Genomic DNA, 12,827 nt, shown 5'->3' on the forward strand with positions numbered 1-12,827 from the left:
GGGCAGTGCTGAGGGAGCACTGCATTGTCAGAGGGGCAGTGCTGAGGGAGCACTGTGCTGTCGGAGGGGCGGTGCTGAGGGAGCACTGCGCTGTCGGAGGGGCGGTGCTGAGGGAGCGCTGCGCTGTCGGAGGGGCAGTGCTGAGGGAGCACTGCGCTGTCGGAGGGGCGGTGCTGAGGGAGCGCTGCACTGTCGGAGGTGCCGTCTTTCAGCTTGAGATGTCAAACCGAGGCCCTGTCTGCTCTTTCAGGTGGATGTAAAAGATCCCATGGCACTATTTTGAAGAAGAGCAGTGGAGTTCTCCCCAGTGTCCTGGGGCCAATACTTATCCCTCAAAAAACAGATTATCTGGACATTATCACATTGCTGTGTGTGGAAGCTTGCTGTGTGCAAATTGGCTGCCGTGTTTCCCACATTACAACAGTGACTACACTCCAAAAGTACTTAATTGGCTATAAAGCGCTTTGAGATGTCCGATGGTCGTGAAAGGCGCTATATAAATGCAAGTCTTTTTTTCTCTTTGGGCTGGAATCTCCTCTGCTATCTCGTTCTGCATCGGGTGGGATAGTGTTGGGGAGGCATGGTAGACATGGATTTCACTCCTCACGCCCTTGCTTGAATTGCTGCTAACCACCCCTAACCATTCACGCGAATGCTGGTGGTGGTCATGGTTTGGTCTTCTCGCTTTTCCCTCTTTCCGCTTCTGCCCGGATAGACGGTGATGGTTGGCCCACTGTAGCGGCAGTAGTTTTAAAAACATTAAAAAACATTTTTTTTTTAAAATTTGTTCATGGGATGTGGGTGTCGCTGGCAAGGCCAGCATCTATTGCCCATGAGAAGGTGGTGGTGAGCCGCCGCCTTGAACCGCTGCAGTCCATGTGATGAAGTGCTCCCACAGTGGTAGAATAGTTAGCAAGGCAGAGAGGTTCAAGAAGAAAATTGCACAGTGCAAGCTACCACCGGTGGGAGAATGCGGCAAGGATAAACAGTAGAATTATTACTGTAATTGTTATATATGTAAACTTGTATATACTCTGTACAGCCACCAGAGGGCTCATCTCCTGGAGTCCCAAGCGATCCCATAATCCCTTGGGAGCACAGGTACTTAAGGAGGCCTCACAGGTTGGAGAGGCACTCTGGAGACCTGCAATAAAAGACTACGGTCATACTTTACTTTGAGCTCACAGCATCCAGTCAGACTCTTTATTCATACATAACAGTAATATTAATGGGATCTCTCAGCCCTGCAGTGTGTGAATGCCAGAAAACGTGAATGTGGAACTATCGATACTTTATTTATGTTTTTTTTCAGGTGAAGATGATTCACAAGAAAGAAACCACACTGTCCTTTATGTTTAGCCCCTTTAAGTAAGTACATTTTGACCTTTTTTCAAGCGCGAATCTAAATCTATTTTTCTGTTGCATTAATAATGAGTATGAGCCATTTATGTGGTTTTTCAGGGACACAGTGCATACATGCCAAGCAAAAGTGTTTCATGCTGACGTCTTTGTGTCAGCGTTTGGTGGCTAAGATCAGTGCCACTCTGCCATCCCCCCCACCCCCAACTAGCTCTCAGCTCCACTCCCCCTGAGTACGGTGGCTAATACACAGGACAGGTCCCGCTCCTCATCTTGGTGCCCTCCCAGTGCTGATGGCCAGCGTTGCTGCCTCTGTACACTTCAGATGGGAGCTTTCTCCAGCGTTCCTATTACGCTCATAATAAAGGATGAAACTAAATACTGTATGCAATGAGTAAGTGTGACCTTAGCTCCTTTAATTGAACTCCAGAGTGCTGGTACAGTGTGGGAAGCCTGCTTATATACCGTGCTCCCAAGGGACGCTGGGATCCCTTGGGACTCCAACAGGTAGGCCCTCTGGTGGTGGTGTGATGCAGGTTGCCAAGGGTTACATACATAACAGTTCCCACTTGCAGTATACAATAGGTGGCTAAACCGACCATCAGCGGGGGAGCAGAGCGGGACCTACCCTGTGCCTTTCGACACTGGATCCGAGCGGGGGGGTGGATGGGGTAGGGGCGGGGGGGTGGCGGGAGATGCAAGGGGAGGGGGTGTGAAGAATGTTCAAGGGGAGGGAGAAGATTGGATAGCAGTTGGGAGGAGTGGCTGGCAGCGAAAGGGGAAGTGGGCAGCAGCGAGATGGGGAATGATGGCGGGGGAAAAGGGAAAAGTGAAGGGAAGGAGGAAATATATGGCTATGAAGAGGGAAATAAGAAAGAAAGAAAAAGAAAGACAGACTTGCATTTATATAGCGCCTTTCATGACCACCGGATGTCTCAAAGTGCTTTACAGCCAATGAAGTACTTTTGGAGTGTAGTCACTGTTGAAATGTAGGAAACGTGGTAGCCAATCTGCGCAAGGCAAGCTCCCACAAACAGCAACGTGACAATGACCAGATAATCTGATTTTGTTATGTTGATTGAGGGATAAATATTGGCCAGGGCACCGGGGATAACTCCCCTGCTTTTCTTCGAAAAAATGTCGTGATCTTTTACATCCACTTTGAGAGGGCACACAGGACCTCGGTCTGGCGTCTCATGCAAAAGATGGCACCTGCGACAGTACGGCACTCCCTCAGCACTGCACTGGGAGTGTCAGCCTAGATTTTTGTGCTCAAGTCCCTGGAGTGGGACTTGAACCCACAGCCTTTTGATTCAGAGGTGTGAGTGCTGCCCACTGAGCCACAGCTGACATCGCAAGAGGGAAATAGAGACAGGAGAGAGAACTGGGAGGTAATGAAGGCTTAAAGGTAAGAGGATCGCAACTGCGAACACCACATGGTGGGAAAGGAGAGAAGCCAAGAGCGGTGGGGGAAGGAAGCAGGCATTCACTGAGTGGGTGCGGGCAGAGCGAGGGTCAGCATTAAGTTGTGGGGGAGGTGGGTGGTGAGAACTCTGGGGGCAATGAAAGATTACCAGGTTGAATTGGGATGGGGAATCGATAAAGAATAGCGACTTAGAAATATAGAAACATAGAAAATAGGTGCAGGAGTAGGCCATTCGGCCCTTCGAGCCTGCACCACCATTCAATAAGATCATGGCTGATCATGCAACTTCAGTACCCCATTCCTGCTTTCTCTCCATACCCCTTGATCCCTTTAGCTGTAAGGGCCACATCCAACTCCCTTTTGAATATATCTAACGAACTGACCTCAACAACTTTCTGTGGTAGAGAATTCCACAGGTTCACAATTCTCTGAGTGAAGACGTTTCTCCTCATCTCAGTTCAAAATGGCTTACCCCTTATCCTTAGACTGTGTCCCCTGGTTCTGGACTTCCCCAACATCGGGAACATTCGTCCTGCATCTAACCTGTCCAGTCCAGTCAGAATTTTATATGTTTCTATGAGATCCCCTCTCATTCTTCTAAAATCCAGTGAATAAAGGCCTAGTCGATCCAGTCTTTCTTCATATGTCAGTCCTGTCATCCCGGGAATCAGTCTGGTGAACCTTCGCTGCACTCCCTCAATAGCAAGAATGTCCTTCCTCAGATTAGGAGACCAAAACTGAACACAATATTCAAGGTGTGGCCTCTTCAAGGCCCTGTACAACTGTAGTAAGACCTCCCTGCTCCTATACTCAAATCCTCTTGCTATGAAGACCAACATGCCATTTGCCGCCTTCACCGCCTGCTGTACCTGCATGCCAACTTTCAATGACTCGGGTACAATTACTTTGAGTTGGAGGGGAAGAAGAGTGCTAGGTTGTGATTTACGAGGTCGAGCACCTGTATTAACTGGGAGGGTTCCGGGGGCGGGAGAGAGACTGCGTTTCTCTGAAAGGGTGGGGCATTAGGTGGGATGCAGTGCCTTTGAACTGGAGGGGTGAGGAGTGCCTTTGTGAACTGCGACCGTGAGGAGGGGAGGTGCTTGGATATGGGAGAGTGACAATTGAGAGAACATTTGGCAAGTGATGATCTAGTTGGGTCTGCTAAATGCAAATGTCACTTTCATTTTTGCTATTTTAAAAAAAAAAGAAATGTTTTAATGAGAAGACGACGACTTGCATTTATATAGCGCCTTTCACGACCACCGAACGTCTCAAAGCACTTTACAGCCAGTGAAGTACTTTTCAAAGTGTAGTCACTGTTGTAATGTAGGTAACGTGGCAGCCAATTTGCGCACAGCAAGCTCCCACACACAGCAATGTGATAATGACCAGGTAATCTGTTTTCGTGATGTTGGTTGAGGGATAAATATTGGCCCCAGGTTAACCCTTGCCACTGGATCAAGGCCTCGCTCTGTCAAGCCCGTGTGGTGGCTGGTGTGCAACGGTCACCACACGTTAAAAAAATCCACGCACAGGCATCTTCCACCCTTCAATTGTTGTTCAGGATCTGGAACATTGGGTCCTTCATTGAAACATCTGTGAACTCTTGTGGAAGCAAGTCATCCTCGTTCGAGGGACGGCCTGCGATGATGATGATTGGCCCCAGGACACAGGGAGAACTCCCCAGCTCTTAGTCAAAATAGTGCCGTGGGATCTTTTACGTCCACCTGAGAGAGAGGACAGGGCCTTGGTTTAACTTCCCATCCGAAAGGAAGTATAAAGGTTCTTAAAGTGAGCAAGAATGTATCATTTTTAATGCAGTTCTTTTCCAGAGGAGCATAATCAGGAGCTTAACCACAGACCCTCCATCCAAACTGTAGCAATGCACAGCCAATTTTATACCTTCAACACATAGATTTCCCCCTTCTTACTTTCATATTTAACTTTTCGTTTTCTCCAACACAAGTGAAGGAATGTTGTGCATATCCACCAGTTAGGTTTCCAAGCCCGTTTAACTACTTGTTTTCATGTATCGGGGCTGATCTTGAACAGTCAGCTTTTTGGGTGCTGTGTCAAGTGGTTTTTGGAGCTAGTTTTCCAGCTTGGCATGACAGCAATGTTAATAAGTAAGGTGGAAATTAGTTTAACCCTTTCAGTACTGAGGCATTTTAGGGTTTCAAAATATCAACACTTCCCCCACCCCACTCCTGTGGCTCAGTGGGCAGCACTCTCGCCTCTGAGTCAGAAGGTTGTGGGTTCGAGTCCCGCGCCAGGGACTTGAGCACAAAAATCTAGGCTGACACTCCCAGTGCAGTGCTGAGGGAGTGCCGCACTGTCGGAGGGTCAGTACCGAGGGAGTGCTGCACTGTCAGAGGGGCAGTGCTGAGGGAGTGCCGCACTGTCGGAGAGGCAGCACTGAGTGGGCAATGTCGGAGGGGCAGTACTGAGGGAGCACTGCAATGTCGGAGAGGCAGCGCTGAGGGAGCGCCGCACTGTCGGAGGGGCAGTGCTGAGGGAGCGCCGCACTGTCGGAGGGGCAGTGCTGAGGGAGCGCCGCAGTGTCGGAGAGGCAGCGCTGAGGGAGCGCAGCACTGTCGGAGGTGCCGTCTTTCGGATGAGATGTTAAACCAAGGCCCCGTCTGAAGTCGGAGCTGGGCGTACAAGTTCCCATGCACTGTTTCAAAGAAGAGCAGGGGAGTTATCCCCGGTGTCCTGGGGTCAATATTTACCCCCAAGCAACATCATTAAAAAAGATTATCTGGTCATTATCACATTGCTGTTTGTGGGAGCTTGCTGTGTGCAAATTGGCTGCCGTGTTTCCTACATTACAACAGTGACTACATTTCAAAAAGTACTTCATTGGCTGTAAAGTGCTTTGGGATGTCTGGTGGTTGTGAAAGGCGCTATATAAATACAAGTCTCTGTTTTCCCTACATTTCACCATATCTAATAATGTGTAGAGTCTTCTAATGATAAAAATGACAAAGTAGTATAGTAAATTGTGGCATACATAACTTGAGGGTATGTCATCATTCATGTAAACAGACATATTGAAATCTTGTTGGATTGTGACAGAAATCTGTTGTCACTAAGGGCGAATCTCCGGCACTCTCCATAGGAGAGTATTCTGGCAGAGATTGCTGTGAAGGGCCAGGGAGTGTAGGGACCCTCCCCAGAAACACAAAAGGAATTGCCTTCATTTGTACCATATTTATTAATAATAACCCGGCTCCCCTTTGGTATCCCGGACCATTATCCCGGCCTGGAATCCCAAGTGGGCCCCATTCCTGCCCACAATCAGCATGTTCCGCCTGATCTCACTCGGCCTGTACCTGTGCCAGGTCCCGTTTGGAGATGGGCAGTGGGAACTCCTAATGTAGCTCATCTCCGCCACTTTCCCCTGCACCAATAAAGAATGAACTTGCAAGTATATTGCGCTTTCCACAACCTCAGGATGTCACAAAGCACTTTACAGCCAATTACATACTCTTGAAGTGTACTCACTGTTGTAATGTAGGAAACGCGGCAGCCAATTTGCGCACAGCAAACTCCCACACACAACAATGTGCTAATGACCAGATAATCTGTTTTAGTGATGTTGGTTGAGGGTTAAATATTTGCCCCAGGACACCGGGGATAACTCCCCTGCTCTTCTTAAAAATTTCCATGGGATCTTTTTCATCCACCTGAGAGCAAACTGGGCCTCGGTTTAACGTCTCATCTGAAAGACGGCCCCTCCGACAGTGCGGCGCTCCCTCAGCACTGCCCCTCCGACAGTGCGGCGCTCCCTCAGCACTGCCCCTCCGACAGTGCGGCGCTCCCTCAGCACTGCCCCTCCGACAGTGTGACGCTCCCTCAGCACTGCCCCTCCGACAGTGCGGCGCTCCCTCAGCACTGCCCCTCCGACAGTGCGGCGCTCCCTCAGCACTGCCCCTCCGACAGTGCGGCGCTCCCTCAGCACTGCCCCTCCGACAGTGCGGCGCTCCCTCAGCACTGCCCCTCCGACAGTGCGGCGCTCCCTCAGCACTGCCCCTCCGACAGTGCGGCGCTCCCTCAGCACTGCCCCTCCGACAGTGCGGCGCTCCCTCAGCACTGCCCCTCCGACAGTGCGGCGCTCCCTCAGCACTGCCCCTCCGACAGTGCGGCGCTCCCTCAGCACTGCCCCTCCGACAGTGCGGCGCTCCCTCAGCACTGGCTCTCCGACAGTGCGGCACTCCCAATGCAGTGCTGAGGGAGTGTTAGCCTAGAATTTTAGTACTCAAGTCCCGGGAGTGGGACTTGAACCCACAACCTTCTGACTCCGAGACGAGAGTGCCACCCACTGAGCCACTGCTGACAAGTCAAACGTTTACATTTGAAAAGGTTAATATAATTTGTTTTCTCCCCTCCTTTCACTTGAATCGTGAAATGTAACGCAATTTGTCATTTTAACTGGAGAGGACACATTTAAATCAATTGAAAAGCCAATGAACGAAGTGGCAGATGGCAAGCTGTTATGTCGCCTCTTGTTTTTGTTAAACACAAGCCAGGACCATAACCCTATTAGCACAGTGGGTCATGTGGCTGCGAGTTCGCTTCGAGGAAAACAAAATCCGCGTTGGTGCTGTCAGAGCTTGAGGCTAACTTGTGAAATGAAGACTTCATTAAACAGATGGTGCTGCTGAAAGCAGGGAACACTGTCACCATCGGGAGCGTATGCTTCTTGTTGCCAAGGTTTTCACATTCTCTGCCTTTTGTTGTGACTTGCCCACTGATGAAGGCCTTTGGTTAAGATTAGAACTAAAAAAAAAATATATATATATATATATATAATGTATACTGTGAAAACAAAATTATTAAGCGTATTGAAGGATTTTTCATTCTGGACACCTGCCCTTCCCCTTTCCCACTACATATGTGAATACAAACAGGAATATTGAGATTTGTAGTTTAGTGTCCTGACTGTTTCTTCGTCTGTTCGTGTTACAGTGTCAGACAGGGCAGTATTTCCTTGCAATATTGAAGTACGTTTTCCACGTTATAAAGTAGTTGCTTCATGGGTTCTTTGTTTAACAATTCATAGCAACGCATTGCTATTAAGAACTATTTAGTTTATTGGCAAAAGGTTTAACAATCACACTACACATTACCAGTTCATCCACCAGGCTCACAACCACCTGCCCCATCGTGGATCCCCCGAGTCCAACTGGCTGGGGTTTTATTGAGTCTTGCGAACATCACGTGACTGGCTAAGCCACTCACAACTCAACAGCTCTACAAACCTGTGAGCGTACTCACCTGTGCATACATTACAGGGTTTCGATAGAGTAAATAAAGGGAAACTGTTCCCAATGGCTGAAGGGTCGATAACCAGAGGGCACAGATTTAAGGTGACTGGCAAAAGAGCCAGAGGCGACAAGAGGATAAACTTTTTTTACGCAGCGAGTGGTTAGGATTTGGAATGCGCTGCCTGACAGGGCGGTGGATACAGATTCAATCGTAGCCTTCAAAAGGAAATTGGGTAAATACTTGAAAGGAGAAAAAATTTCAGGGATATGGGGAAAGAGCGGGGGAGGGGGACTAACTGGATTGCTCTTCGAAAGAGCCGGCGCAGACTCGATGGGCCGAATGGCCTCCTGTGCTGTACTGTTCTATGATTCTATAAAATAGCAGATCGGGTCCTGTTGACATCATCTGCATATTTAAAGAAGACCCTGCTGGCTTCTGGTGGATGTCCTTGCTGCCTGCAAATTTTTTTTTTATTGTTGTCGGCCAGATCGGTGGAGGGAAGAAGTTTGTAAGTCGCCCCGCACCATTTTAGCTGCCCCTGCCCACCTTCTGACGCACGGCAGGTGAGGTAAAGTTCCCCTTAGTGTGTTGCCACGCCAACATCGTGTACCACTGGGCCACTAAGAATTATCGGGCTTTAATTTGTGGCCCTTACGGGCGCATACAAGGTGTGCACGCGCCCATAGGGGCTGTGCAAGTTCCGGATTTAGGCTCGCGCTGCGCATGTGCTAAAACCCGGAATTCTCTTGAATGATCGCACGCGTCCCCGGGAGATGGGCCTTTGTGGGCAAGGAGTTGGGGCTATTTGCCCAACTTCGGCCCAGCGAATGCCTGTAAAATTCTTAGGCCTGGTAAAAGCAGGTGTCAGGCCTACATTTACCAGCTTAAGAGTTTAAAAAAAAAATCATTTATACATTCAAAACCCTGGGCAATAAAGTACGTTTATTTTTAGCCCCTTTAACACATGTAAATTTATTTTTCAAAAAACTGAATTTTTGTTTTAACTATTTAATTTAATTTTAAATATGTAATTTTTTTTTATTGATTTGATGTCTCAAGATGTTTTTTATGTGATCCCCATTCATACATAAGGGAGTTCCATAGATACAGAATCCCCATAAACGTGGATGGGGATCCCCCTTCTATGATTGGTTGGGCCGGCCCACGTGATCCCAGGGGCGCTTGCGAACCGCCTGCATCCCTGGAATACGTGCGCCTCTCCGCAGGCCTACGCACAGTCGAGGCCCCGGACGTGAGTCTCCGTGGATCCTGAAGCAGAAGGTATGTGCGTAGTGCGACTTTATTTTTCGCTGGTCGAAGGCATCCGCCCGCGGGAAGCCTCCGACCACAATTTCAGCCCCATCATTTTATTCCAGCGCTCGTTTTCCACGCTGTAATGTATGCACACTGTGAGTATGCTCACAGGTTTGTAGAGCTGTTGCATTGTGAGTGGTTTAACCAGTCACCAGCTGTGCACAAGACTCAATAAAACCCTAGCCAGTTGGGTCTAGGTCATCCATGATGAGGTATGCAGTTGTGATGAACTGGTAATGTGAAGTGTGATAAATTTTTGTTAATAAACCAACTAGTTCTTAATTGCAATGTGTTGCTATGAATTCTTAAGCAAAGAGCCCATGAAGCAAATACATTACATGCTCCCCAGATAAGTATTATAGGGCCCAAATTTCCCCAGGAGTTGCTCTATTTTTTTTTTGGATCAACTTGATTTTTCTGGATTTTTCTTTTTAGTTGCAATTCTGGCCATTTAATTTGCGCCAGTGTAAATGGTTAGTTAGTTTTTTTTTAGTTTAGTTTTTTTTTTCAAAGGGGACGTTACCGGCCACTTACGCCTGTTTTGGCCATTTAAGCAAGTATAGTCAGCTAAAAGTTACTCCAAACGAACTTAGGCCAGCGTAAGTGGGCACTCTTGTACATTCAGAAAAACCCTCCGGTGACTTAAGAAATCAGCGCATGCAGCCAGAGATCGTGGGGGGGGGAGTGGTGGGGAGGGGACCTTGGAAAGCACTAAACACCTTCAAAACAACATTAAAGAGGCATAAATACATTTAAAGCACCAAGCACGAAAGCACAAAAAGTAATAAGCAATTAATTAACAAATAAAAAATAGAAGGAACCCTGCACCTAAAGCACCAAGATCAAAATAATAAGCAATCAATCAATCAGTAAATAACACACAAAAAATAGAAGTCCTACCTTCGGGAAAGCAGCGGGCTGCCGATGAGGGAGCCCATTCGGCTAGGACCAGGGACGGTGTGCTTCGGGCCCCTCCCACACAGCCTGCAGCGCACTCAGATTCGGCCTGCCAGGAGCTACTGCACATGCGCGCAGACTCTAGCGCGCATGTGCAGAGGTCCCGGCACTGTTTTCAGTGCTGGGACCTGGCTCCGCCCCCAATCCACTGGGCCACGCTGCACCACCTCGGGTGAGGGCGCTAGAAAAAGGGTTTGGGGAAATTTGAGCCCACTACCAGAACAATCTAAACTCAATTCTGTTTTACAAGTTCACTTCCACTGACATCCGACTGTAACCGCAACACTACCTGAGGTGTGGTGCAAAGCTTCCTTCTTGATGTATTGCAAATGTTTTCAGGTACTAATGGCTGTTGCTAAATTTTTTAGGTGTTGCTTCTCGGTTTATGGTCCTGAAATTCCGGTTGGCGGCTTCTTTTGAATGAACGCCTCTGACTGGAGAATTTTAATGAATTTGCCTGGTTGTCCCGGGAGGAGTGCGAGATTCCGGTGCGGGGGGCCTTCTCTCCCCGCGCTGCGGAGCACGCTCCCGTCCTCCAGGTTCCCACGGAGACGGTGCAGTCACGTGTGGCTGCTCAACCAATCAGGTTCAGCATTCCACAGCTTTCTCATTAATAGCAATGGGAGCTCCGTCTCTACCAGTTCTCATTGCTATTAATTGAGAAAAAAACAAACACACTAAACACCATAATAAAAAATAAAAAAACACACCTCACATAATTAAAATTAATTGAAATTAAAGTTAATAAGTGTCTTAGGAAAAAAAATATATTTTTACGATTTAAAAAAAAAAAAAGTTTTATTAGGATTAAAAATAAACTTGCCTTAGTGGGCACGGTTTTAAACATTAAAATGTGTTTTAAAAATTTTATTTTTATAGGTTTTAAAACCCTTACATGGTAAAAGTTGGCTATGTGCCTGCTTTTACCAGGCGCAAGAGTTTTCAGGACATCCGCTGGACAAGATATGGGTAAATACCACAATCTTGCCCATCTAGCCAGAGCTTGACGGATTGGAAAATCGGCTTTTGCGATGCCTTCCCGGGTTCGTACACACTCCATATGCACCCGGGGAGGCCGGAATGTCTTCCCCGATATGTATTTAGTCTTGGTCTTGGGACTTGAAACTCTGGTTAATTTTATACCCTGTCTCTCTTGTAATTTGCATCCCTGAGAGCATTATGCTAAAATGACTTCCATTTGACTTTCTCCCATCTTTTATTAATCACTCTTGATTAATTGCAGGCTGGTTTGTGAAGCGGTGACCCATGCTTCTGTGGCTGCACACAACCTCTCGACATTATGACACACAGATCGTGCTGGGAACTAAGGCAGGAATGCCTTTATTGGCTGTTCCACAAATAGGGGTCACAGAGCTGAGAGATTCATGTCATGAGACAAGTGCAAATCTTGATATGCTCAGCGGGTGTGAGAATCTGCACAGAGCTGGCTGGCTCTGAGCGGCAGAATACATGCGTATCACCGCTGCATTACTTTGCACAACAGTGTAAGTGTGCGTGCTGACTGAACCGGCTCAGGACACTTGGCTGGCCAGGGGGGAGAAAGAAAAGAAAGACTTGCACTTCCATAGCGCCTTTCACGAACTTAGGACGTCCCAAAGCGCTTTACAGCCAATGAAGTACTTTTTAAAGTGTTGTCACTGTTGTAATGGTTTCAGGTGGGGTGGAGTGTATATGTTGTGATACACAAGGTATCGCAATTGTGTGGGACAGGCTCTCTGGACCAGGTAATCTTTACCTGTCCATCATTGTTCATATGTTCGTAATGTAGGAAACCCGGCAGCCAATTTGTGCACAGCAAGCTCCCACAAACAGCAATGTGATAATGACCAGATAATCTTTCTCAGTGATGTTGATTGAAGGATACAAATTGGCCCCAGGACACTGGGGATAGCTCCTCTGCTCTTCTTCAAAATAGTGCCATAGGTTCATTTAAATCTACTCGAGAGTAGACGCAGTCTTGATTTAACTTCTTATCTGAAAGACTGCCCCTCCGGCAGTGCAGCGCTCCCTCAGCACTGCCCCTCCGGTAGTGCAAATGCTCCCTCAGTACTGCCCCTCCGACAGTACGGCTCTCCCTCAGTACTGCCCCTCCGACAGTGCAGAGCTCCCTCAGTACTGCCACTCCGACAGAGCAGCCCTCCCTCAGTACTGCCCCTCCGACAGTACGGCGCTCCCTCAGTACTGCCCCTCCGACAGTGCAGAGCTCCCTCAGTACTGCCACTCCGACAGAGCAGCCCTCCCTCAGTACTGCCCCTCCGACAGTACGGCGCTCCCTCAGTACTGCCCCTCCGACAGAGCAGCGCTCCCTCAGTACTGCCCCTCCGACAGTGCGGCGCTCCCTCAGTACTGCCCCTCCGACAGTGCAGAGCTCCCTCAGTACTGCCACTCCGACAGAGCAGCCCTCCCTCAGTACTGCCCCTCCGACAGTACGGCGCTCCCTCAGTACTGCCCCTCCGACAGAGCAGCGCTCCCTCAGTACTGC

The 12,827-nt window shown here is 48.5% G+C and overlaps 1 protein-coding gene across 6 annotated transcripts in view; it reads left to right on the forward strand.

Annotated features, from left to right (window-relative positions):
• pign (phosphatidylinositol glycan anchor biosynthesis, class N) overlaps positions 1-12,827 on the forward strand; it is a 204,013-nt gene that overhangs the window by 84,245 nt on the left and 106,941 nt on the right. For all 6 annotated transcript variants that reach the window (XM_070880352.1, XM_070880351.1, XM_070880346.1 and 3 more), the window contains one exon: positions 1,313-1,368. In XM_070880352.1, coding sequence (XP_070736453.1) covers positions 1,313-1,368 — 56 coding nt within the window. The remainder of the gene's footprint in view (positions 1-1,312; positions 1,369-12,827) is intronic.

This window comes from Pristiophorus japonicus, chromosome 5 (genome assembly GCF_044704955.1).
Source record: "Pristiophorus japonicus isolate sPriJap1 chromosome 5, sPriJap1.hap1, whole genome shotgun sequence".
Classification (NCBI taxonomy): domain Eukaryota; kingdom Metazoa; phylum Chordata; class Chondrichthyes; family Pristiophoridae; genus Pristiophorus; species Pristiophorus japonicus.